Source organism: Netta rufina (genome assembly GCF_964035555.1).
Source record: "Netta rufina genome assembly, chromosome: W".
Lineage (NCBI taxonomy): Eukaryota > Metazoa > Chordata > Aves > Anseriformes > Anatidae > Netta > Netta rufina.
In genome coordinates, this window is record NC_140139.1 from 4,509,903 (window position 1) to 4,535,865 (window position 25,963).

General features: G+C 44.2%; 1 protein-coding gene across 1 annotated transcript in view; it reads right to left on the bottom strand.

Moving 5' to 3' along the window:
* LOC311220843 (CUGBP Elav-like family member 4) overlaps positions 1-23,026 on the bottom strand; it is a gene marked incomplete at both ends in the record, with an annotated part of 114,429 nt that extends 91,403 nt beyond the window's left edge. Inside the window, 3 exons of the mRNA XM_084304487.1 lie at positions 2,826-2,969; positions 16,814-17,001; positions 23,020-23,026. Of these exons, the coding sequence (XP_084160613.1) occupies positions 2,826-2,969; positions 16,814-17,001; positions 23,020-23,026 (339 nt within the window). The remainder of the gene's footprint in view (positions 1-2,825; positions 2,970-16,813; positions 17,002-23,019) is intronic.
* Positions 23,027-25,963: the final 2,937 nt, after the last annotated feature.

The following is a 25,963-nucleotide window of genomic DNA, read 5'->3' on the forward strand; positions in this document are numbered from 1 at the left end:
CTGACCTGCTGTATAACCATGGACAAATTGCGTAAACTTGCCTTGGTTTCTCCAGCTATAAACTGAGGCACAGGATATCTGTCTCCCCATGCAGGGGTGCCTTCAGATCTACAGATTAGGAGTGCTGTAGTAGAGCTGAGTACTGTTATTTTTTGTAGCCTCATGCAGATTGGTGCCAAGGTGGTGGCTTCTCCTTTGACTGTTAATTACCCTCTTTTATTATACCCTGCATAAGACGCTTTCACATTTTAATTAGTGATATCCTGTTCTTTGTAATTACTGATGGAATGATTAGACAATCTTTTCTATTATAGCACAATGCTGATTCCCCTTTAAGGAGTACATTTGTTTCTAGGCATCATTTGAGTTTATTCTCCAAATGAGGCACTGAGCAGGTGATTTTATTAAGTATGCCAATGAAAGTGAATGAAAAAAGGGGAATCCATCCATCTTTAACACTGGATTGACTCCAGCACTGGGTGTACTGACCCATATCTCATTTTCTGTGCCAGGTATTTTCACCTGGGGACAGCTGAGGATATAATTGGCTGGTTGCAGAAATGATGGCCAAGATCTGTGCCTATAGGATCCATTTAACATTGCTGATCCAAGTAGCATCTCTGAGATGGATGCAGTTGCAAGGGCTGGGGTCAGTCCCAGTCTGGCCTTTGCTGACTTTTCTCTGTGTTCCTCCACACTCTGTGTTTTCTCTGTGACCTACAGCTGGTCATGTTGTCGTGGTTCCACTCGAGTGAACTAATTATAATAACCCTGCCTTTTCTAGAAGTAGTAATGAATATGTATTAGCCTAGGAGCATAAAAACCAGCCACCTGATGTAACGTGTGTGTATGTTGGAGGAGCCCAGACTCCCCGCACACCCAGCACTGTTTACTTGCCTTTTATTAACCCCAGAAATAAATCTTATAAAGCGAAATTGACTTGGAATGTATAACAGAGCCCAAATGTGCAAATGGCCATGTCATGGTTCATTCCCTGCTACTCAGTTTTTCTGAAATACCAAGGAAATGACAATCAGAAATATGGTATTAGCCCTGCTACGAAGTACCATGACTTCAAAATAGCTTCCTTTTCTAGAACAGATCAGAACAACTGATATGCATAACTGGTAGCATTTACCAAGTATACTGTCCTATTTTGGTCATTTAAATAAAATAATGCTATGGAGAACACAGTCTATATAAAGCAAATTTTTCCCTGATTTTGTAGGGCTAGATTTAATATATATGTATATATATATATCCAAAATAAATTTACAGTACAAATTGAATAAACACTGGAAAGAGCGATTCTTCCCTTCAGCACTACCTCAAATCATTTAGCAGAAAAACCCTTTCAGCTCCCCAGGAGCTGGAGCAGGGAGGCAGAGGTGAGCAGCTAGGTTTCATGGTCAGCACCATAGAGTCACTGCCACCCCAAAATCCCAAGGTGACCACTTCTGATTATGACTGAGATCTGTGCAGTGCTGGATGTGTTGCAGTTACTGTCTGCAGTTTAGAAGCCAAAGCCATTTGCACCTTTTCAGAGGGAGGGGAGCTGGGATTTACTGAGGGGAAAGGACTTGCTCTAGGCCAGAGAGCAAATGCTACCATTGTCTATTCTGCCTCTGTCCCCATCTGTCTATTTTCACTCACTAAATCTATGCCTGTCCCCTGCTGCAGGATACAATCAGTGCCATGACTGGAATTTGGTCAGGAGACTGTGGCTAACACTCCCACCCTATTTTTTATGCAAACTTGATTTATGACTTTGATCTTATTTTAAATAATTTAAAAATTAAATAATTTATACAGTATCTGTCACTTTCCAAGGCTCCTTCCTTTGTTCTTGCTTTGCTCTTCTGCATTTTCCCATCTTCCCAACTCCAGAAAAGTCATACAAAGTCACCTGGCAGTATTGTGTCTGCCTATTGCAGGGATCATCTCTACCTGGCAGAGAGACCTGAACCTGATCTTGTCTTGCAGATCCTTGTTATTTTTAGCCTAAGGAAAGGCACTTATGCTAGAAGCATCCATTCCGGGACTATGTCAGGAGCCCAGCTCCCTGTCCAGTCATGAATGTCCCAAAGGCCCACCGTCTAGGTTAGGTGTGTAAGATAGATACCAAAAGTTAGACATCACAACAATGCTTTGAATAGCTGACGTGTTCTCCCAGGGTGCTTAAACAATACTGCTTTGGGGAGTCAGAACTGTGTGTGCGCATATATCTGCTTTTCCATTTTAGTATAAACTAGCATGCTTCCATAAACCTAAAAGCACTTCTTTCAGAAGCTGCTATATTATCCCATGATCATTCCAAAGTTACCCCCAATGATGCACAGGGCAGAAGGAGCTTGGCCAAATGGAGCAAAGAGCCATGTCCACTGTTCAGCTCCATCTGTGTGGCCTAGCAGAACAGGAAAGTTATTTATGCCTTTAAAAACCTTCTCTGGGGCCAGACAACTCTGACATGGGACAGAGAACTAGCGTGAGCTAAATTCAGGGCCTATTTTGCTCCCAAAACTCAAAGGTTAGTTGTGTTTGGATTTAACAGCAATGGCTTAGATGCCATGGGAACTGTCTTGCATAGGTACACACATGGACTGGTTACTACTACAAGCAACTATTGCACCTCTGGAGCTTGTCTGGGAGATGCCCTCACCTACCCCAGGATGACACAGCTGTTTGCTCCCATCATTCAACTAACGAAGAAATCATTTGTTCCTCTTTTGCTGTTGTACTTGTCTCTCTGCTCACGTGTGCTTTTGTGCTTTCTACATGCTATTCCTGTCCCTGTGAACATGCATAGAGGCAATGTTTATACTTACTGCCTGTGCATAGGCACCATAAGCTCCAAACTGGATGGCCATGGGGTTGAACATGCCCATTTGTCCTGCCATTTGCTGCATGCGTCTCATTGTACGCTCCTTGTCTGTATCTGCAAACTTCACCACCAGGCTTGAAGAGGCTCCCTGCAGGACAGGACACAAAAGGAGACATGCAAGGGAATTAGCCAGGTACACATTGGCTCATGCAATCCATACAGCACACGCAGACTAGGTAGTGCTGGATCCAGATGACAGAGGTTTTTCCCACACAAACTCTCTGGCCTTTTGAATTGGACCTCTGCAAGAGGCTGAGGGCATAAGGAAAAAAAGGACATTAAGGAGGATGAACATCTGAGGCCAGCAGCCCAGTTCCTAGTTTCCTCCAAAATTCAAACTTCCAGTCTGTCATAAATATACTCTCTGCAAAAGTTGTTGCCTTACTCTTTCAAACTGTAGAAAACCTTCTGGCCTGTTAGCTCTCAACAGAGGGCAAGGACCTGGGAGCAGCAAAATGTAGAAGCTTTTGCTGGAGTTATGCTGTGGGATTTGTGAATTGACGGAATGTGTTAGCTCTGTGCATGCCAAACCACTAAGATGGTCACATTCTTCCACACTGTGGTGTCTCGTAACCCCTATGTCTAGTGCGAAAACCCTGCCAAGCCTTGGAGGCAGGATTCAGTATGCGGGGTACGGCAGAAGTCCCCTCACCAAGCAGCATCTAGGTAGCACTATTAAATCAGGGGAGCAAAAATAGGACCTGATCGATCTGAGTTCCCCATCCATGAACAGCAGGGAATAGAGAGGCTACTACAAAAGAGCCCAAATGGCCAAATGGTTTTTTTTACATTTTTTCTGGGCGAGTTACACAATGCTTGGATTCTGTCTGCAGTCAACACTAATGCAGAACTACTGATGATCATGACAGCTGGCTGCAGGAGTCTGAAAAATGTAGAGCTTTTGGGAATGAAAGGAATCCCTCTCCTCCCTAAAATGAGATGAAAGGTCAGTGACTGTGATTCTTAAATTTCTGATAGGAGACATAGATGGGAAGAAATAGATCTGCTTAGGAAGGCATTCACTGAGATTGTTTTGGCTAGCTCCAAGGACTTCCTCACTTCATGGGTTGCTTGATTCCCTACAGTGCAGTCTCCCCAGGGGGACAGGGATGCAGCCCTGACAGCAGGCAGACTGTTGCCTTGGGAGTTGGGCTGCCACCATGCCTGGGGAGAAGGGCAGGTGAGCTGTCAGGAGACTGACAAAGAGCAGCTGAAATCATGATGTTCCCATGGTATGCTTCCCTTTTGACACACTGGTATTCACTGATGGAAATACAGTCAGCAATAGGGGAATGCCAATTCCGTGCCAGAGGAGCTGGGTTGTTGTGGGGCCCTCTGTGTTCCTGCAGAGGTGGGATTATGTGGGACTGCACACAGGGAGTGTAGTTAACACGCTTACACATACACCTATGTACCCACAACCAAAACAAAAACAGTCTCAGGGAAAGCAGAGTTGCTCCATGAGAAACTGGGAATAGTGTAGTAAACAACAACTACAGACGTACCATATATATAAATCCAGGCTTTGCATATTCAATAGCCTCTCCAGATACTCAGTTATGAATAAGGAGTTGAGGAACTAACTTGCTAAAAAAGAAAATAATCTAAGGCCACACAATGAGCATTGTTTGCCTGGGTTAGCAGCCTGCTCTGGAAGAAAGTGATTTTCATTGGCAAAGAATTTTTCTTTTTGACCTGTTATTTTTTCTCTAATAAATCTATAACCCAATTGAACAATGTGGTGAAGAAGAAGGGGTTGAAAGAAGTGCTTCAGGAAAACAAAGGCAGGGAGAGATGAATGCTCTATTCAAGGGTGGAGAGCAGTCTTCAGAAGTTATCATGAGAGCAAAACAGAACACAGGAGTGAAGGGGGGGAGGGGGGGGATAAAAAAAAAATCCAGTCAAGATTCCCCCACATTTCTGCTCAAGATTGGGCAATTTTTTATTTATTTATTTATTTTTTTAAAATCACATGATATAGTTATTGATCCTTCCCCAAATCACACTCTTAATTGCAGCTCATTGACAAATGAATATTTTAATGCATACATTTCCTGCTAATTATCACCTGGACCAGTCCTTAATTAGATTTCAACACTCATTTAATTAACCCCGATCCAAGAGACTGTTTGGTAACCTGGATCTAATAATTTAAAGCTATTTGTAGCTGTATTGGAAGGAGACAGTGGTCCTCAGCAGATTAGGCTGTTCAGAGCTGTTGTGGTTTGCAGAGCAGAGGCTGCAGCATAGTGGGCACAATACAGCTTGGAGGATTTCCAGACTGAATAAGCTGAATGAGTATTCATCTCTGCAAATGTGTTTTGAAGATGTGACCTGTTCTAGACAGCAGGACAGAGAAGTGAAAATAAGTTTGTGTCTTTTTCCTTTGACTTTTCCTTTTATCTCTGTTTGCCCTGGAAGTGTTAGGGCTGGAGACCTGCCTTAGGAAATTGCCGATCCCTCACGTTTTTGAAAACCAATGTGAGAAAAAAGGTCCTGTGTTGAAATCCTGGATGAGCCCCCAAATTGTGAGAAAAACCTTGTAGTGGGTCTGTCTGGGATGTTAACTTTCCCTGCAGCAGCCCATACAGTGCTGTGCTCTGCACTTGTAGCCAGAACAGCAATGGTATCACACCAGTGTTGTGTCTGCTGCTGAGCAGTGCTGGCACAGCATCAAGACTCTCTCTAACCCTCCTAGGGGGTGGGCAAAAAGTGAGAAGAGAAACATCACCAGGGCAGCTGACCTAAACCAACCAAAGGGATGTTCCATACCATGTGATGTCACACTCAGCAATAAAAGGTGGAAACAGGAAGAAGAAGGGGGGTGGGGGTGGGCTCTTGTTATGAAAACGTCGGTCCTCCTCCCGAACACTGGCTACGTGCGTTGAGGCCCTGCTTCAAGGACGTGGTCAAGCATCGCTCATTTGTGGGAAGTAGAGAGTAATTTCTTTCCTCTGCACTTCCACATAGCCTTTTTTTTTGTTTTTTTTTTTTCCTTTTTTTCCCCCTTTAGTTAAATCGTTTAGTTAATAATAATCTTTCCTTAATTATTATTTTTTTTTCCTTTAATTAAATTATCCTTATCTCAACCCATGAGTTGTTCTTTACTTCTTCCCCTCCTCATCTAAGGAGGGGGAGTGAGAGAGCAGTTGTGGTGTTTAGCTGCCTAGCATGGTAAAACCACAACAGACCTCAATAATTTTCTTCAGACAGGACCTTCTGTGAAGCTATTTTATTCGCAATCGCAATGGTGGGCATCCTGCCAATTAGGAGTGCACAGTAAAAGTTTATCATAGCCTTATATTCCCTATTACCGGACACCTGATTTCTCCCCCATTTCCTCATTGGCTGAGTACTACAGGTTCACAACCTACTCGACGCACTTCTATACCATATATGTACAATTTGATTTGACCAACTGTTAATTTCTCCTTTTCCTTTTTTTTTTCCTTCTTCTCTCATGACTAGAGGTCCCGTGATTTTTGTTTTTTACTAATTTCGTGCTGCTCATCCTGTTTTCCTTAGGTATCCTCCTTATTTTGTGACAGTAGGACCTTCCCCTTATCTGCTTAACATACTCCACACTGCTATGCTGCACAATCACTTTTGATTCTGCAAGGTTAGTGGAATTTTCCACTGCAAAAGCACCTTCTATTGCAAAAACACAACTTTGTTTCTCACCCCAAGCTTTTATTGTAGATGACATCATGAAAACATGGGTAAGCTCCATATGAAGTTCTTGCCCCTGGAGTTTTCTTCCCTCCTGATGTGAGTCACAGTGACTGCACAGCAGCCATTTGACCCAATAGGATCCAAGACTGCTTCTTATGAGATGTTTTTCTGGGTTGCCTGTCATAGCAGGACTTCAGGCCTCTTTGACCACCACTATCATATACACAGGGCAGAAAGGTGTTGAAGAATGGCTCAAAGAGCAAGGGCACAGGTCCCTAGAGGAATTGTACAAGCAAGGCAAAGAAAATACAGAGTTTATAGCCATGGAGTAGGCCGGATGAGAAGCATTTTTGTGAAAATATGCAAGGAGCAGTCTGTCCTTGAGAGAGAGAGAAACAGGTGGATCTGAGGCCCGGGAAGATAAGGAAGTAGCTTATGCACTGTAACCGCAAGTAGGAGAAACAGTATTTTTTGCAACACTTCTAGGCTTAGCCAATAGGATAGTGACCAGTAGGCATAATTATCGCTGTGTGTATAAATATACGGATATCTGCACAATAAAGTTGAAGCTTGTATTACCACTCATATTGAGTTGATCACTTGCTTCCCCGTGCCAAAATCGGAGGGTCTCGCACCTGCAGAAGGGCCATTGGCAAACAGAATCAAGTTAGAACACACACTACAATAAGGAATAGAAAAGGCAGCTTTTTTTTCTTTTTTTTTTCTTTTTTTTTTTTTTTTTTTCAGAGCATGGTGCAATGAGATGCACACACAAGCAGTTAAAGATATGTAGCCAATAGAGATGCTGCTCAGCTCTTGAATATGACCACTGCCTTTGGGATAGATGCTTTCTATATGTGGTTCCTCGTGTGCAGCCCTTCCACATGGCCTGAAGGAAATCAGGCAGTGAACTTTATCAGGCCATCCAGTGCAGGATTTTTAGCAAAGGAGCCAAACAGCATTCATCTAAAACAGCCACAAGGCTCTTTTCTACTCTAGTGACTCCCAGTAATCCACTAGATAACATTAGAAATACCACAGAATGCGTCCAATTTTCAGTGGTGTATGAACTACAGAGCCCTTCATCTGGAATATTTATTGCTTCTGTGAGCAGTTAAACCATGGTGTAAATCTCTTGTTGTCTGCTGACAAAGGCAATAGGTCCTGTCTGCTTGGTCATTTATTAGTAATACGTAAGCCTCACCCTTGCTCTCCCTGGTTGTTGGACTGGATGTTACATTTCCCCAACCCCCAAAAGAGCTACAGTAGGTAAATCAATAGTATTTGAAATATACCTTGAGATCTGTGTTAATTCTGCATTTTACTGAGGAAAAGATGTTTATTTCTCTGCCTTGCAGATCCACAGTCAAAAGAGATTACTATGAAAGTGAACCTTCCTGCTGGTGCCTCTACAATAGGCTACTTAGAATTGGCATTTATCTCCTTTCCCATCAAATCAACCTTTTTTTTCAAGTGCTTTGATATCTACTGATGAAAAGAATAATATAAGGGCTAAGTATTATTATGCTTTCCCCATTCTCTCTTGGACCAGCAAGTCTACTTAATATGACTATCTTGCTTCCCATCCCCCTCCCATGCACAGTAATGAATTGCTCCCCTTAGTCAGCAGTCAGATGTTCTCCAGGATGGTGGGGTGAGGAAAAAGATTGGAGAAAAATCACTCTGCACCACACTCACTTTGTAATCCCTAATCAGAGTCCTCTGTGGGAAAAACTAATTTCCCAGCCTGTCATGACATGTGAAATAAAGTGATTCTTGAAAAGAGGAGCTTGATGGGTCACTTGTGAAATTTCATATTCAACTAAAAATAAAATATCCATCCATTGATATTTAATTTAAAAGCTAAGGAAAACAAATATTTTGCCTGGATGTTGGGACTGGTTTCCATTAGTTATGCCCTTCCAAATGGAGGGTATGCACAAATTAAGTTTAATGTTTCCATCAGACCTGCACAACATCAGGGAAATCTGCTTCTCCTTAGAACAATATTCATAGACAAAATTTTGTGAAGATGTTTCCTTGCAGAATATATTCTTGTTTTTCGTTTCTTTGTCAGCCCTGTAAGTCTTCTCTGACTAGTATGTTACCTACCTCTAGAAACAGTTAGACATATTTTTCTTGCAAAACTGATGAATTTGGGCCCAATTAATCACAGCCATTAAGATTAATTAAGCTTAAAGAGAAACATAATAATTGGATGTAAGCATATATTTAAGTACTGCAGAGATGTCTGTCTCATACAGGTGGACTTTTATCTCATGGTTAGCTCAAATGGAGCCAGTTAAAATTTTGGACTAAAAATATTTTAAAATGACTTGTCATATTAAAGCTCTAGTGAATAAAGCTCTTGAGTATAAGAGCACTGAATATACAGATCCCATTAAGTACCTTCCAAAATGCAGCCACGCATACCAGGTATTAAATGAATAGACACTGCTGGATACTTCCCATTTGGGCAGACTACCTTCTTAAGTTTCACCATGTGAACAGGGTTACTCATGTTGGACATTTTGCCATAGCACTCTTCATGACTGCAAAGCAGAGTTGGGAGGATGCTGATCTTCATCAAGCCATTCAAGGTGGTATTTCCACAAAAGGATCCCTGATGTTAGGCCTCGAAAGCCAAAGGGGGATTTCTTTGCTTCAGGCTCCATCAGATCAGGGTATTTGGTATTATGTCTCCTAAATTTGAAAACAAAACTAGATCGGGGGTGGTGGTGGTGTGAATTTGTGTAGCTCTTCTGAAAAAGAGGTCTGCTGAATAAGCCAGCAGGGGGCTTGAACCCAAACCTGGGATTTTAGACAAGTGAGAAAGAAACTACCGTCCAATTAAAACTGTAGAGCAGAGGGAATTTTAGCTACGTAGAGATGTAGCGAATTTTAGCTACGTAGAGATGGCCAGAAGACCAGGACTAACATCCCTCTCCTCTTGTGAGACATGCTGTACTCAGGGCTCCAATTTCACATCTCATCTGAAAGATGAGTAGGACAGCAGTCACTAGGAGCAATTTCAACTGTACAGTCCTGAGAGCTGGTTTAGACAAACTTGAAACAAGAGTGGAGAAAGGAGGCATTCATGCAGGGCTGGGGTGACAGACCCTTTGATAATGCTGCTCCCTCAGTAGAGGGGATTCTTCATGCAATGTCTAAACAGAGAGACTTGCTGCAGGTACTTCCCTTCACAGGTCTCCAGAACTGTAATTTATTTGGAGTGGAATCTTGATTTCGGTTTTACTTGCCCATACACTACTTAGCAGGTGTCTCACTGAGCTAAAGTTATTGCTTTCCACAGGGCAACAGAATCATTGACTTCTGGTGACACCATAGCCAATTCTAATTAAAAAGAATTTGTTATATAACCCAGGTATTAGTATGACCCTCAGATCAAAGTCAGGTATCCAAACAACCTAAACTTCAAAGCTGAATTCCTCAAGCAGGTCTGCATTTTTCAGCTCAGTCTATGTCCTTGCAGATTCATTCACCTTCCTTAACGCATTATGAAATGGTAAGTGTTCTTACACCAGTAGGCTAGAAATTCTTTCCTGCTATTTAGAAATATGAAAGCAATAAATAATTCCTTTTTGTCTATTTGAAGAAAACCTACAAAACAGAATAAAAAAAAAATGTAGGTTTCTCTTTCCAATTAAGAGTAACAAGGTTTAGAAGATAATGTATTTTTAGTTTTGTATTTATGTCGTGGTTTAACCCGACCGGCAGCTAAACACCACGCAGCCGTTCGCTCACCCTCCCCCCTCCCTCTCTGGGACGGGGGAGAGAAATGGAAAGTGAAGCCCGTGAGTTGAGATAAAGACAGTTTAATAAGACAGGAAAAAAAAATAACAAAAATAATAATAACAAGAATAATAATGATGATACAATGGGGATAATACGAAAGTAATAATAGTATGTACAAACAAGTGATGCACAATGCAATTGCTCACCACCCGCTGACCGATGCCCAGCCTAACCCCGAGCAGTCCGGCCCCCTCCCCCCGGCTAGCCACCCCTATATATTGTTTAGCATGACGTCAGATGGTATGGAATACCCCTTTGGCTAGTTTGGGTCACCTGTCCTGGGTCTGTCCCCTCCCAGCTCTTACTGCACCCCCCAGCCTGCCCGTTGGCAGGACAGAGCAAAGGCTGAGATGTCCTTGGCTTAGTATAAGCACTGCTCTGCAACAATTAAAGCATCGGGGTGTTATCAGCACTCTTCTCATTCTAAGCCAAAAACACAGCATTCCACCAGCTACTAGGAAGAAAATTAATTCTGTGCTAACTGAAACCAGGACATCTATCCACCCCTTATTCCATACCATTTATGTCATGCTCAGGTTACACTCTTTTCCATACATTCTAATTAGTCACCTATAGTAATCATGGTAGTGATAACATACAGTATAATATACTATTTAACATGGTGCAATTCAGTTCATGGGCTATTCTCACCCAGTATTAAATCTCCTTGAGGTACACACCGGACCTCTCCGTTCTTTTGCATCACCCACCAAGTATATCCAGGTCCCTGAGCGAAAACAATTCCACGAATAGGTTTGCCTTTTCCTGAGGCAGGAGTAGCCCAGACTGTTTTACCCAGCATATTTTTTACATGCACTACAGGAACTTTATCCCCATCTACAGTACGTAACAGGTTTGATTGGGCAGGTCCAGCTCGGTTGGTAGATCCCCTAGTATTGACTAACCAGGTGGCCTTTGCCAAATGCGTATCCCAGTTTTTGAACGTCCCAGCGCCCATTGCTTTCAAGGTAGTCTTTAACAGGCCATTGTATCGTTCAACTTTCCCGGAGGCTGGTGCATGATAGGGGATGTGATACACCCATTCAATACCATGTTCTTTGGCCCAAGTGTCTATAAGGTTGTTTCGGAAGTGAGTCCCATTATCTGATTCTATTCTTTCTGGGGTGCCATGTCGCCATAGGACTTGCTTTTCAAGGCCCAGGATGGTGTTCCGGGCGGTAGCATGAGGCACAGGATATGTTTCCAGCCATCCGGTGGTTGCTTCCACCATTGTAAGTACGTGGCGCTTGCCATTGCGAGTTTGAGGGAGTGTGATGTAATCAATCTGCCAGGCCTCTCCATATTTATATTTCAGCCATCGTCCTCCATACCAAAGAGGCTTTGACCGTTTGGCTTGCTTGATTGCAGCACATGTTTCACAGTCATGACCAGATATCTTATCGTCTCATAAGCCATTGCTATAACACTTAGTACCATAATGGTCTGAAACCAGGGCCCGGAGAGGAGAAACAACACTACAGAGAGCAAATACGGAAAATAATGTACTATAATACTCAATTTGGAAAACAGGCGCAGCAGAGTTGTGATTAAAGCAATCAGCATCATGACAAGTGACTATTAAGCAGGTCTAATCCTTACACCAATTTTAGTTTAACACACTCTGATCAGATCTGCCGTTATCTCAACCTTTCGGGCCCCACGTTGGGCGCCAAAAAGACTGTCGTGGTTTAACCCGACCGGCAGCTAAACACCACGCAGCCGTTCGCTCACCCTCCCCCCTCCCTCTCTGGGACGGGGGAGAGAAATGGAAAGTGAAGCCCGTGAGTTGAGATAAAGACAGTTTAATAAGACAGGAAAAAAAAATAACAAAAATAATAATAACAAGAATAATAATGATGATACAATGGGGATAATACGAAAGTAATAATAGTATGTACAAACAAGTGATGCACAATGCAATTGCTCACCACCCGCTGACCGATGCCCAGCCTAACCCCGAGCAGTCCGGCCCCCTCCCCCCGGCTAGCCACCCCTATATATTGTTTAGCATGACGTCAGATGGTATGGAATACCCCTTTGGCTAGTTTGGGTCACCTGTCCTGGGTCTGTCCCCTCCCAGCTCTTACTGCACCCCCCAGCCTGCCCGTTGGCAGGACAGAGCAAAGGCTGAGATGTCCTTGGCTTAGTATAAGCACTGCTCTGCAACAATTAAAGCATCGGGGTGTTATCAGCACTCTTCTCATTCTAAGCCAAAACACAGCATTCCACCAGCTACTAGGAAGAAAATTAATTCTGTGCTAACTGAAACCAGGACAATTTATTAAAAATGTACCTACCCTGGAAATATTCTAGAATGCACAAATCTCTAGAAATCTCTTTCTCTCTCTCCTCCCCTCTCTCTCTCCCCCTCCCTCCTTTGTGGGAAAACATTTAGAATAGATTACAAATTTTCAGGCTGTTAAAGCTAAATAAAATGAATTACATTCTTAATTCCTCTTCACCTTATCTGCTTCTGTGCAACAAACAAACAAACAAACAAACAACACATAGGTAACATTAGTTTTACCCCTTTCAGGGATTAATTCACTAGAACAAGAAATTCTGAAGTGCCATTCTGAGGTGGGTGAGATAGCCAAAGAGATTCAACAGTAGTATAATATTTAACCCTGTGTACTTTATGGGTAGCATAAAGGCTGCTGCAATTTTGGTATGAGTGATGAATCGCTAAGGAGAGTTTATTCTGTGTGGGTGAAAATACAAGGCCATATCTTAGACGTGTTGTGCAGAATGCCTCTTCAACATTTGGCTGTTGCCCAAATGTGAAGACACAGAGAGAAAGAGAAAACCAAGCTGAAGATGATACTTAGGTAGGAGCATGACTGACAGGTAGGATGATAATGTTGTCCACAGCAACTGAGAATGGAGGTGGAAGAGAGAAGATTCAGGGTTCGGGAAGAAAAGACAGTGTCAAAAGCCTTACTGAAGTGAAGTTAGACAACATCCACAGCCTTTCCAACATCCACCCAGCATGCCACTTTATCATAGAAGGAGATCAGGCTCGTCAAGCAGGACCTGCCGTACATAAACCCATGCTGACTGGGCCTGATCGGCTGGTTGCCCTGCAAGTGCCGCATGATGACACTCAAGGCAATCTGCTCCATGAGCTTCCCTGGCACTGAGGTCAAACTGACAGGCCTATAGTTCCCTGGGTCTACCCGCTGGCCCTTCTTGTAGATGAGCATTATGTTTGCTAGCCACCAGTTGTAGTGGGTTTACGTGGCAAGGTTTTGGTAGCAGGGGGACATAGGGGTGGTTTCTGTGAGAAGGATCTAGAAGCAGCCCCATGCTTGGTAAGGGCCCCACTGCTGAGCAGAGCCGAGCCAATAAGCGATGTTGTTTTGCGCCTCTGTGAGAGCATATTTAAGTCAGGGGAAAAAACGCTGTGATGCGTAGCAGCTGGGACAGTGAGAGGGGTGAGGAACAGCCTTGCAGGCACCAAGGTCAGTGAAGAAGTAGGCGGAGTGGTGCTCCAGGCGCTGGAACAGAAGTCCCCTGCGGCCTGTGGTGAGGACCATGGTGAAGCAGGCTGTCCCCCTGCAGCCCATGGAGTACCACGGTGGAACAGGGTTCCACGCTGCAGCCCGTGGAGGAGACCACGGTGGAGCAGGTGGCCCTGCACCGATGGAGGCTGCCACCTGTGGAAGACCCCTGCCGGAGCAGATTCTGGGCCGGACCTGTAGCCCATGGGGAGGAGCCCACGCAGGAGCAGGTGACCTGGCAGGAGCTGCTGCCTGTGGGAGATCAAGGTTGGAGCAGTTTTCTCCTGAGGGATGGACCCAGTGGTACGGACCCATATCTGGAGCAGCTCTGGAAGAGCTGCTGCCTGTGGGAAGCCCACGCCGGATCAGTTCATCAAGGACTGCATCCCGTGGGTGGGACCCCACAGCACAGGGGACGAGAGTGACCGAGAAGGAGTGGCAGAGAAGAAGCGCAATAGACTGACCATAACCCCCATTCCCCTGCTCCGCTCAGGGGGAGGAGGTGGAAGATGGTGGATTGGGGGGGGGAAGGTGCTTTTGGTTTCTTTCCTTTGTTTCTCACTTCTCTAGCTTGTTAGTTATAAGCAATACATCTTACTATCTCCCTATGCCGAATCTGTTTTGCCCGTTACAATAATTACTGCATGATCTTCTTGTCCTTATCTCAACCTTTGAGCCCTTTTCATCTTATTTTCTACCCATTCCTCTTTGAGGAGGGTGAATGAGAGAGCGGCTGTGGTGGAGCTTGGCTGCCCACTTGAGTGGAACCACAACACCCATCTCTCCCAGGACAGACAGACTCTGCACTTCCCTTAAGGCAGAAAAATGTCCTGGTCCCAGCTCTCCTGCCACCTGGTTGCATGCTCTAGTAACTATTATGCTTGACTCTAGGTGACTCGTGCAGGAGATGGAGCTTGCATGGAGGACATGGCTCCGGACATCCTCCCATGGCTTCAGGAAAGGCTCAGATGCCTTTCTGACTATGACTGGCCTGTCGTGTTATTCACTGGGAAGCTGGGACCTATCTCCTCCAAGCATTGCTTTCATTGAGGTGTCTTCAAAGCTTGCTCATCACAGGGACGCCTGGTGAGGCTTCATGTAATGGCTTTGCTAGGACTGAAGTCTATGCACTTAGTTAATCTTCCTAAAACTCAATTTAGGTGGATTTTATGCCTTATGGGTTTTACCCAAAATAAGTATCTCATAAGCAGTATGTGTCATGTTGATTTCTAGCAGATGGAAAACATTACAGACTGGGAGTTGGTGGGAGTTGTGGCTCACCTGACTGTGTCTTAAGATAAGAGCACTACCCTTAAGTTTGGATTGAATGCTCTGTGTGTGTGTGTATATATCTGTGCGTGTGGAAATTGGGAGCTTCACATTCTCAGTAAATAGCACCTGCAAATGGAAGCTGGTAATATTAACTCTGTCAAGGCTCAGTATTGATCCTGAACATCTCAGTGAAATGCAAGCCTAAGACTGAAGCCTGCTAGCACTAATAATTAAACTGGTTAGCAATATGGAGCTGCCACTCAGATTCAGACTTATAATGAAATTGTTTAAGAAAAAAAAAAAGAGAGAGCAAGAATGAATACAAGTTTTGGGGTTGGATCTCCTTTGGAATCTGTTTCTTACAGATCTCAGACATTATTGCCTTCATTATTACTCTGTTTAGCTCCTCTGTCATAGATTTTGTTCTGTACAATTCCAAGTGGAGGCAGACAGACTTTTTTTTGCTTTTCCCCAATTTACTGATTTGTTCAGTGATGGGAGTGCCAAACTGCCTGCAATTTATGATAGCTGAAACTCTTTTTGGTGAATCAAACCTTTGAGTGTCATGAAACTAAAGTAGCCATAAAATCAAAAGAAGTTACCCACAGTTTATTTTCAGCTATTTGTATCAGGAAGGCTGGGCTTTCCTGACATACATCAAAATACTGCCCTATAATGCCAGAGTGAAATCTTTTTTGGCTAACAGTGATTTTACAGAATAGCAGTATCTTTTTTTCAGTGTATAACCATGATTTGGATTTTTCACCTCCCTGTTGCAAAAATATGCTGGTTGATGTTGTCACATGTCAAAATATCCAGTGAGATATGAACTGCATCAGCAAGACCAGTCTCTTCCCTGGTACTGCACATTCTAGCACAGTTTATGATGTATTATATGCAGATCAATATTTAATGGACACATTATACTGTCAAGAGAAGAGGACTTCCTATTCAAATTGAAGTTACTTTGTCTAGAAAGTGACAGGGGAAAAAAAAAAAAAAAAGACCCTTATGTTTAACAGAGAAGCCTGGACTCTAGAAAAGGTTTCCTTGTGCTATCCAGGTAACGAGAGATGCCAAAAAGTGGCAGAAGGAGGTAAGACACCTAGTTTTGCAATTAAGCATTGAGATGTTTCAAGCAGCAAATACCTACTGAGTGTAATATTTACATCAGATCCTGTATGCTTGAAATAGTGGTCACTGGTTGGTGTGTAACTATGCAAGAACCAACTAAAGAAGAGGAGGACCTGGGGCTGGTGGGTGATAAATAAGCAGAGACAATGGCGGAGCTGGTGAGTAAGGATGTAAAACAGAAAATACAGCTTTGTTTAAGGAAAGAATGAGCCATGAGCCTGTTCAATAGGGGAAGAAACTCCCAACTTTCCTAAGGCTGGTGAGGAGAGCAGATCTTGAGCAAATATAAAGGTTTTGCATTCAGAGTGGAGGCTGTCCTGTAAAGAAACAGCAAGAGGCAGCAGTTTGCATGTGGTCAGACACAGCTTGTTGTGGAGGAGGATGTTTTTAGGTGCAATCAACTCTTTGTTCTCATGAACAAGCAGACAGCAATCAGCAAAGAAATGACCTCCCTTGGCAAATGTGACCCTTCCTAATATAAGAGATGCCAACCTGGCAGCCACCTAGTGACTTTGTTGTGACAGGAAATTATATATACACCAAGACTGGGTCTAGCTCGAAGATAAAGCCATGGTGTGCCATAAGCCATTGTCTTACCTTTGCTGTTGCCATCAGGTCCCCGAAGAATTGTGCACTCCTCGATGTTGCCAAATGCCTCGAATAGCCTGCGCATGTCATCTTCTGACTGCTGCTTATTGAGCATGCCCACAAAGAGTTTTCTGTCTTCTGGAACAAAATAAGGAGGTGCTTACCATATTTCTGGAGGGATGTGAAAGCCAAGATAGCTCAGTATCACATGCAGAAGAAACAGTGATTTCGTTGAGGTGACATATTTCAGAAGCTGATAGTCATTTCAGGTGCCTTGCTCAAAACACCTTAATAACATCTGAATTTCAGTGAGTACTTGAAAATAATTTGACAATTTCAAAGAAGAAAAAAAACCTCCCAAATGCCAGAAATATCTAAAATGTTTTAATTGCGTCTCAAAATCTAGGCACCAAAGTCTTCCAAATCAGCTTTTTCTGATCAATTTTTGCAGTCAGCTTGCAGTAACTGAAATGACAACATTGCTCAGACTGCCATCTAAGTGAAATGTGAATAAAGATAGCATACATAAATAAAGTCCAACTGAAAAACAACATAAATTAGTAAGTAGCCCTCACAATACTAAATAAGTCACAGGAAAAAAAATGTTTAACATAAGCTGTTTTGAATCAGGATATAACTGAAGCCACAGCCAGTAAATTGAGATTTGTCATTCATACCCACTCACAGACACGTACCTACAAGTTTGGATGCATTTATATATATATATACATATATATATATATATATATATATATAAAAAAAAAAGTTAATTTTAAATAAACCCAAAGTTTTGGAAACATATATTGTCTCTTGAAACAAAGTTAACTTATACGAATGCTAATATCTGAGTTTGCTCAAGAAGATGCTGTTTCATGTTAAAGCAGGATGGGGTCTGCTGACAGATAATTGTATTTTGAAAGATGAAGATTATTTATACTTGGACTTATACCAAGTATGGAGAGCTTCAGTCCAGAACAAAACATCTTGAGAAAATGTTTGTGAAAACAGACCAAACCAAGGGCTACTGAGTTGTTAGAAAGATCTCAGGGGGCTCAGAGGGATGCCTATAAATCAGGTTTATATTTAGAGACTACTACCATTACACCATAAAAGAAAAAAAAAAAAGAGAAATTTACATAGTTTACATCTTGTATTTAAACAGGTCATTTGCACACCATTCATTAATGTCTTATTTATCATTCATTAAACACTATGTAAATGAGTGAATCATGATTTTTTTTAGAGCAGTTTACAGAGCGGATGTAACCAATTTGAATAAATAAATGTAAATAAACACTTTGAATTTTTTATTTATTTTTAATGCACATATTAATCAAAAGATGAACAAAACATTGGTTTGCAACAAATATGTTTTGGCTGACTAACTGGGTGATTTATGTCACTTATGTTCACTGAGAAATCATTGGTGTAGACAATCTGTTCTGCTTCAACCAGTGTTTGATCAAAATTCCCCTCTCCGAGATGCACCTGCAAATTGGCAAATTACTCTAGCCTTGGACGAGGATAATTTTTCACGCAGTTGATATCTACTGAGGATATTAGGAGCTTTCAGTCCTGCAGTGGAGTTATCCACATGAACCAAGAGTGCACTGCCCACAGAAAACAAGGAGTTATGTTGCTTTCAGTTAGGCTGCTGAAATGGTAGGAAAAATAGTTTGAGGAGGGTACGTGTGCTTTTCTGATAGAAGAGAAAAACCAGGAATAACCTTCTGATAGACATGTTAAAAGCAAGAAATATGCCCACTTTATATTGGCATTGTTTAGGCAAAGGGACTCTTTGAGGTCTTTGCTGGCAACACAAAGTTGAGGCTTTAATGATAATGCACAAAGCCCTAACTAGTCCTGTGTGTGTTGTCCCCACCTCAAGAGAAGCTGCTTTGGACATCGCAAAGGTTCATTTTCAGGGTGATTTTTGTTCCTGGCTTCATCCAGGAGTTAAAATGGCATTGGCAATTAGGCTCAGTGAATGGATTGTGAACCCCAAGGAAGTGTATCAGGGGAACCTGTATAATCACAGGATATTTTTCCTCAAAACGTACTTGTCAGTGCTTTGCCCAGTATTTTTAGAAAGGATTTGAGTAATTTCAATCCAATAATGGCAAAGAATGAACTCAGTAGTTAAAATGCTCCCTACAGATCACATCCCTGTGGGCCTGAGGGACCTCCTTGGTTTTCCTTCACCTGTGATGGACCAATGACATTTCTCAGTGTCCTGGTTTCAGTTAGAACAGAATTAATTTTCTTCCTAGTAGCTGGTGGAATGCTGTGTTTTGGCTTAGGATGAGAAGAGTGCTGATAACACCCCGATGTTTTAATTGTTGCAGAGCAGTGCTTATACCAAGCCAAGGACACCTCAGCCTTTCGCTCTGTCCTGCCAACAGGCAGGCTGGGGGTGCAGTAAGAGCTGGGAGGGGACAGACCCAGGACAGGTGACCCAAACTAGCCAAAGGGGTATTCCATACCATCTGACGTCATGCTAAACAATATATAGGGGTGGCTAGCCGGGGGGGAGAGGGGGCCGGACTGCTCGGGGTTAGGTGGGGCATCGGTCAGCGGGTGGTGAGCAATTGCATTGTGCATCACTTGTTTGTACATATTATTATTACTTTCCTATTATCACCATTGTATTATTATTATTGTTATTGTTATTATTTTTGTTATGATTATTTTCCTGTCTTATTAAACTGTCTTTATCTCAACTCACGGGCTTCACTTTCCATTTCTCTCCCCCATCCCAGAGAGGGAGGGGGGAGGGTGAGCGAACGGCTGCGTGGTGTTTAGCTGCCGGCCGGGTTAAACCACGACACTCAGTCAAGTAACCAAATGATGAAGAGCCAGGTGGGAATTCAACTTTAGAAACATCTCTTCTGCATGACCTAACTCCTGTTTTCATGGAACACTTTGTAGGTGCCAGCAGAAATCACTTTACTTGATGGCTAAACTGATGTGCAAAAGGGACTCTCAGAGGTGAGGTATAAAGTGTCAACTGAAGCTGAATGTGTGCTGTTGGGTGTCTTTTAGGCTAGGGAAAGACAAAGCCTTGGAGAAAGCTGAGTCCAAACTCCAAGGGTTGTCCACATACCCGAGGGAAACCCACCTGCAAAGTAAGAACAGCTGTCCTGGAAGATGGGAGCAGATGGGTGGGAGTGAGCTGGGAACACCACTGGCAAAGGGCTTTGACGAGGGAGTTTGTGTCTAGTAAATACTTCCAGCACAGAGGAAGTGTCTGTTATATTGTACGTTATACAGTTTCCCCTGTTTGAAACAAGCTGCATCAGCAGAAGCACTTCTATAGCTCTGTAACTGTATATTCACCAGGCTTTATGATAATATAAATGTATCATTTAAAAAAAATCGCATCCCTCATCTGTCAGCAAAACTCTGTAGTGTGTAACTGGCCTGAAACTGCCTTGTCTGGTTTAGTTTATGCAAAGCTTAAACCAGGTGTGTTAGGAAACGGTTAATTTTATATTTTATTTTATTTCAGCCCCCTTTTCTGCATCTCTGCAGGACACCAGGAGGGGTGACATGACGCCTGTCCCCGGAGCTGGCTGGCAGGAGATGCAGTGCTTTGTGAGCTGCCCACAAGGTGGCCATCAGACCACCAGGAACAGGCTCTGCCGAGGGCGAGGACCACCTTCCTCAGTGGCTGCTGGCCCAGCTGCTCCAAGGCAGGTGGCCCAAAGCGGCATCCCGAGACCAGCCAGGGCTCAGCACCGCCTGGACACCACCTCCAGCCCCACCTCCAGATCAGCGCTCTCTCTCCCTCCCGAAAAACCATGCCTTGGGCCGTCAGGGGAATCATTTGTCATACCTGCCATTTCAAAATCTACATGATCACACATTCAGCTTATAAAAAATGAGTCAGTTTAACACGCTTTTTTTCTCAGAGAAGTTCTTCTAACAAAGTACTGTGTTTACCTTTCACGTCCCAGCCCTTCCAGGGAGCTCAGCATCGTGTTTTAACAGCATCCCTTGCATGCCCAGTGAGGGAATAAAAATGTTGTTTTTGTACCAGAATTGTTAACATAAGCACAGGAAGTACCAGACATGCTGCTTCTTGGGAATGCCCAATGTATGGGGGGGGGGGGGGGGGAAGGGGAAGAAAGACAAGTACTAAATTGATATTCAACAGAAAAGCGTTTACTGGATGTATGTGACCATGTAAGAAAGAGTTTTTTTCTAGAGATGTTACATTGTTTAGAGGGAAGGAATGTGGTATTGAGATATGCTTGCAATGATAACAAAGCTTAACAGACAACCTTGTAAAATGCAGACAACCAGACTCCTTAGGACAATTAGGGGAAATTCATGGTATCAAGTCAAACCAGGTAAGGGAAGAAGCATTACCACCTCAAAGAGTAAAAAATGTCAAAAGAAATTTGAAAAATAACAGGCTGGCAACTGAAAGCCATGTATTATCTGTGAAGCATTGAATAGATTGTGAACCTGGACTACCCAGTCAATGGGGAAACAGGGGAGGGTCACGGTCATCGAGAAAGAAAGTATATAAACTGTACTATGTGACTAGTATCACAGAATCACAGAATTTCTAGGTTGGAAGAGACCTCAAGATCATCGAGTTCAACCTCTGACCTGACGCTAACAGTCCCCGCTAAACCATATCACTAAGCTCTACATCTAAACGTCTTTTAAAGACTTCCAGGGATGGTGACTCCACCACTTCCCTGGGCAGCCTGTTCCAATGTCTAACAACCCTTTCGGTAAAGAAGTTCTTCCTAACATCCAGCCTAAAACTCCCCTGGCGCAACTTAAGCCCATTCCCCCTCATCCTGTCACCAGGCACGTGGGAGAATAGACCAACCCCCACCTCACTACAGCCTCCTTTAAGGTATCTGTAGAGAGCGATAAGGTCACCCCTGAGCCTCCTTTTCTCCAGGCTGAACAAACCCAGCTCCCTCAGCCGCTCCTCGTAGGACTTGTTCTCCAGGCCCCTCACCAGCTTCGTCGCCCTTCTCTGGACCCGCTCAAGCACCTCGATGTCCTTCTTGTAGCGAGGGGCCCAAAACTGAACACAGTACTCGAGGTGCGGCCTCACCAGAGCCGTGTACAGGGGGACGATCACCTCCCTAGCCCTGCTGGCCACACTGTTTCTTATGCAAGCCAGGATGCTGTTGGCCTTCTTGGCCACCTGAGCACACTGCTGGCTCATATTCAGCCGACTATCAACCATCACTCCCAGGTCCTTCTCTGCCTGGCAGCTCTCCAACCACTCATCTCCCAGCCTGTAGCTCTGCTTGGGGTTATTGCGCCCCAGGTGCAGGACCCGGCACTTGGCCTTGTTGAACTTCATGCAGTTGACCTCAGCCCATCGGTCCAGCCTATCCAGATCCTCCTGCAGAGCCTTCCTACCCTCAGCAGATCGACACACGCGCATAGCTTGGTGTCATCTGCAAACTTACTGAGGGGGCACTCAATGCCCTTGTCCAGATCATCGTTAAAGATATTAAAGAGGACCGGCCCCAGCACCGAGCCCTGGGGAACGCCACTAGTGACTGGCCTCCAACTGGACTTGACTCCATTTACCATGACTCTTTGTGCCCGGCTATCCAGCCAGTTTCTAACCCAACGAAGCGTGCGCCAGTCCAAGTCAAGAGCAGCCAGTTTCTTGAGGAGAATGCTGTGGGAGACGGTGTCAAAAGCCTTGCTGAAGTCAAGGTAGACCACATCCACCCAGCGCGTCACTTTGTCATAGAAGGAGATCAGGTTCGTCAAGCAGGATCTGCCTTTCATAAACCCATGCTGACTGGGCCTGATCGCCTGCTTGCCCTGCAAGTGCAGCGTGATGACTCTCAAGAGGATCTGCTCCATGAGCTTCCCTGGTACTGAGGTCAAACTGACAGGCCTGTAGTTTCCCGGGTCTGCCCTCTGGCCCTTCTTGTAGATGGGTGTAGTAGGCGCACTCCTGCTTGTGGGATGCCCGCCATTGCAATCGCGAATAAAAATGCTACTTCACTGAGATCCTCACCTGAGCCTATGTTATTGGCTACAGAGCGTTTCTCACACCAGCATGGGAAGAGAGAGGGAGGGGGCCAGCAGCTGGGCCCATTCAGCACATTCCCAATCTTGGCTAATGAGTTTATCCCCTAATGCGCTTGTGTGAGCCTCTCATACCTTGCATGGCCCGTGTGCTGCTCTGCCAGGTCCCAGACAAAAAACTGACTGCCGTTCACCACGGCAACTATTTCTGCTTTGTACATGTGTCCAAGCAAGACTGTGGGGCTGCCAGCATGAAAAGCAGAGAGTATGTGCTGGTGTCAGCGGCAATGAGCATGTGTGCACCTGCTGGTGCTCCCTGCCGGACCTGTGCAGTGTCCTTGGATGGGAACAGGCCGTCACTCAGGCCACTTCTACATGCTACAAAAAACAGAGGTTTGGGCTGCATACAAGCTCACAGCAGTCCCCAGATCAAGCCGTCCTACAGCTCTGTAGGGTGTAGGGTCCACCCCTACCATCCCGATGAGTACCATGCTTCTTCCTCTTTCAGCACAGGACATCCCATACGGATGTGTCTCAGGACACTTGCATCTCATGCCCAAATTTTACGTGTCAGTGAAGAAACCTCTCTAGCCTCGCTGTAGGGGCAGCCCTTACCAGCAGCAGTCACATTGCCCTGCAGCATGGGGGCTCAGTGGGGTGTTCATGTAAGCCTCTTCTCTCTACAGTTTTGTTTTCTTTCATTAGTGTTAACCCCATCATCAGTCTTTCCCAACAACCTGAGTCCATCATGCATACTTGGCCCAGGGAAAAAAACATAGATGGTTATTCCTCTTTGCTAATCTTTCCCAGAAGAGCCAGAGACCCTCACCATGAGTGACCTGAGGCACCCCCATAATGTTGGGAACTAAATTCATCTCAAGTCTGCCCCAGTTAGCCATAAACAAACCACAGCGACTAGAGGAGCCAGCACTCCCTGTTCCTCCCAGGAAGAGAGGTAGGGAGAGAAAGGCCTCAGCAATCACAAGATTTCAGAGGTGTGCCCTTGGTGACATTTCCGATATTCCCCCAAAACTAGCCTACACATCTTCCTGACCGCTCTGCCAGCCACAGAGGCTTGTTCAAATCAGGACAAACTGGCTGCAAGGTGCAGCAGTGAAGAAATGTAACGTCAGATAAATATACGCTCTCTATAAGTCTCCCCAGCTGTGTTTATACAAAGCCTCGGCACTTTCTCCAGTGCAAATAGGGGTTAAATTATTCCCTGTTCTATTTGTATTTAAATGTTATGTTTTTATGATAAGCATAAGGCGGAGGTGTCAGACAGGCCCAGGCAAAGGAAATGACACGCATGAAAGGTGAAATAATAGAGCACTGCAAACCAAGTGCCAAGAGGAGATGAGAAGGGGGAACACGGGAGCAAGGGGGAGAAGGGGGAGGATGGGCACTAATTAAAGAGACAGAAGGGACAATGAGATGCAAGATTGTTGAGGGATTTTTGAAACAGCAAGGAGCCATGACAGCTGAGCAAACCAAGCTACCAGGACGACTATGAGAAGTTCCCATGACAGTGTTCCCACACCACCCGATTGAGGAATTTAGAAAAATATTGTTGCCAGCAGCTGGCTTCAAGAATGGGAACTACGTGACTGCTAATAACAAGAGGGGTTGTTTTCTTGCAGGTGGGGTTGTTTTCTTCTAGTTGTTTGTCTGAGTGCTTTTGACCAATAATCTTGTGTGAGATACTATCCTCCTCTGTCAAGTTTGCTATAAAAGTCAGGCTATTCGGGTAATAAAGTGAGAGCATGATCTGACCATACTAGTGTCTGTTGTGTTTTCGGCCGTTCTTCTTGCAACACAAGATGTTTGACCCTCTGTGGAGCAAAAGGACAAGAACAAGAATCACAGCAATTGTGGAAGGACTGAGGGAAAATTAGGGTCACTCTCAGAGAGACATGACACAGGTTTGTGTTTATCCAGATAGCTCTTGATAATGTATGTGTGCGCGTGGGGGTACATTTAGATAAGAGTATATAAATACATTTGTATTCTTGTATTCCTCATGTAAAACAAAGAGGTCGAATCCTTGTATCAGGAAAGCATAAGCCGGCTTTACCATCTAGAACATCACATCCAAGACCTTGGAAATAAAGAGGGACAGATCCACCACCTTTGTGGCCTGGGCTAATAAGGAGGGCAAACCAGAAGGTCACTACGGTCCCTTCCAACCATCAAACTTCTCATTCTAAAACCTACGAGCATCCCTATTTTATCATGAGTTCATTGCTACAGCATCACAGATAGATGGTGCGTGTGCTTCTCCATGCAAGAGCAAACCTCACATTTGTGTATTTCTGTATGGGAACACGTCTTCTGTGGGAACATGGTTTTCACCAGAGAAGATCTTTAATGTTACTCAATGCCTTCGGCTTTCTAAGCATCATGACCAGGTTAACGTATGGCTTTGTTTCAGAAAGAAGATGCTAATTAATTCCATTATTTATATAGCTAATAATTATTTGCCCCTGATGCCGTTTCCCTCCTCCCCAAACATTGCTTGCACACACAGTGAGGGACCAGCTGCAGAGCCTCAGCCCAGGCACTGGGAAGGCCTTTAGGCTCATCTCCTTGGCACCGCGAATGAACAAATGAGCGGCCCAGAGATGTTTGCCATGCAGGTGTGGGTAAGAAGAAAATGCCACTACACAGGACTGAGGGGCACATCGACCACAAAGGAAAAAAGAAACAGAGTGGATCTTCCTTGCCTGTTTTCCTGATCAGTCCATTGGTGGAAAGGGAGAGGCAATGGCACTTAGGGTGTCCATCAGGGAGGGATGGACCAGACAGCCATACACTAGGGTCAGGAACGTGCCAAATCCATGGAAGAGCTATAAACATGGGGTATTTCAGACAATCATGGTATCCAAAGAAGGAACTACAGAGCAGAGGGGTGAGCTGTGAGCCCCTGAACATCATGAAAGTTTGGGTTGAGATCCAGCTCTGAACTCCAAGCTGCAGGCTCAACCCAGTGCTCAGCCAGAGTGCCCTGCCGCTCAGCTCATCCTGTGCTAATCAGATGGATCGATAGGCTAAAAGCAGGGCATTTCCTGGGGCCTGGGCT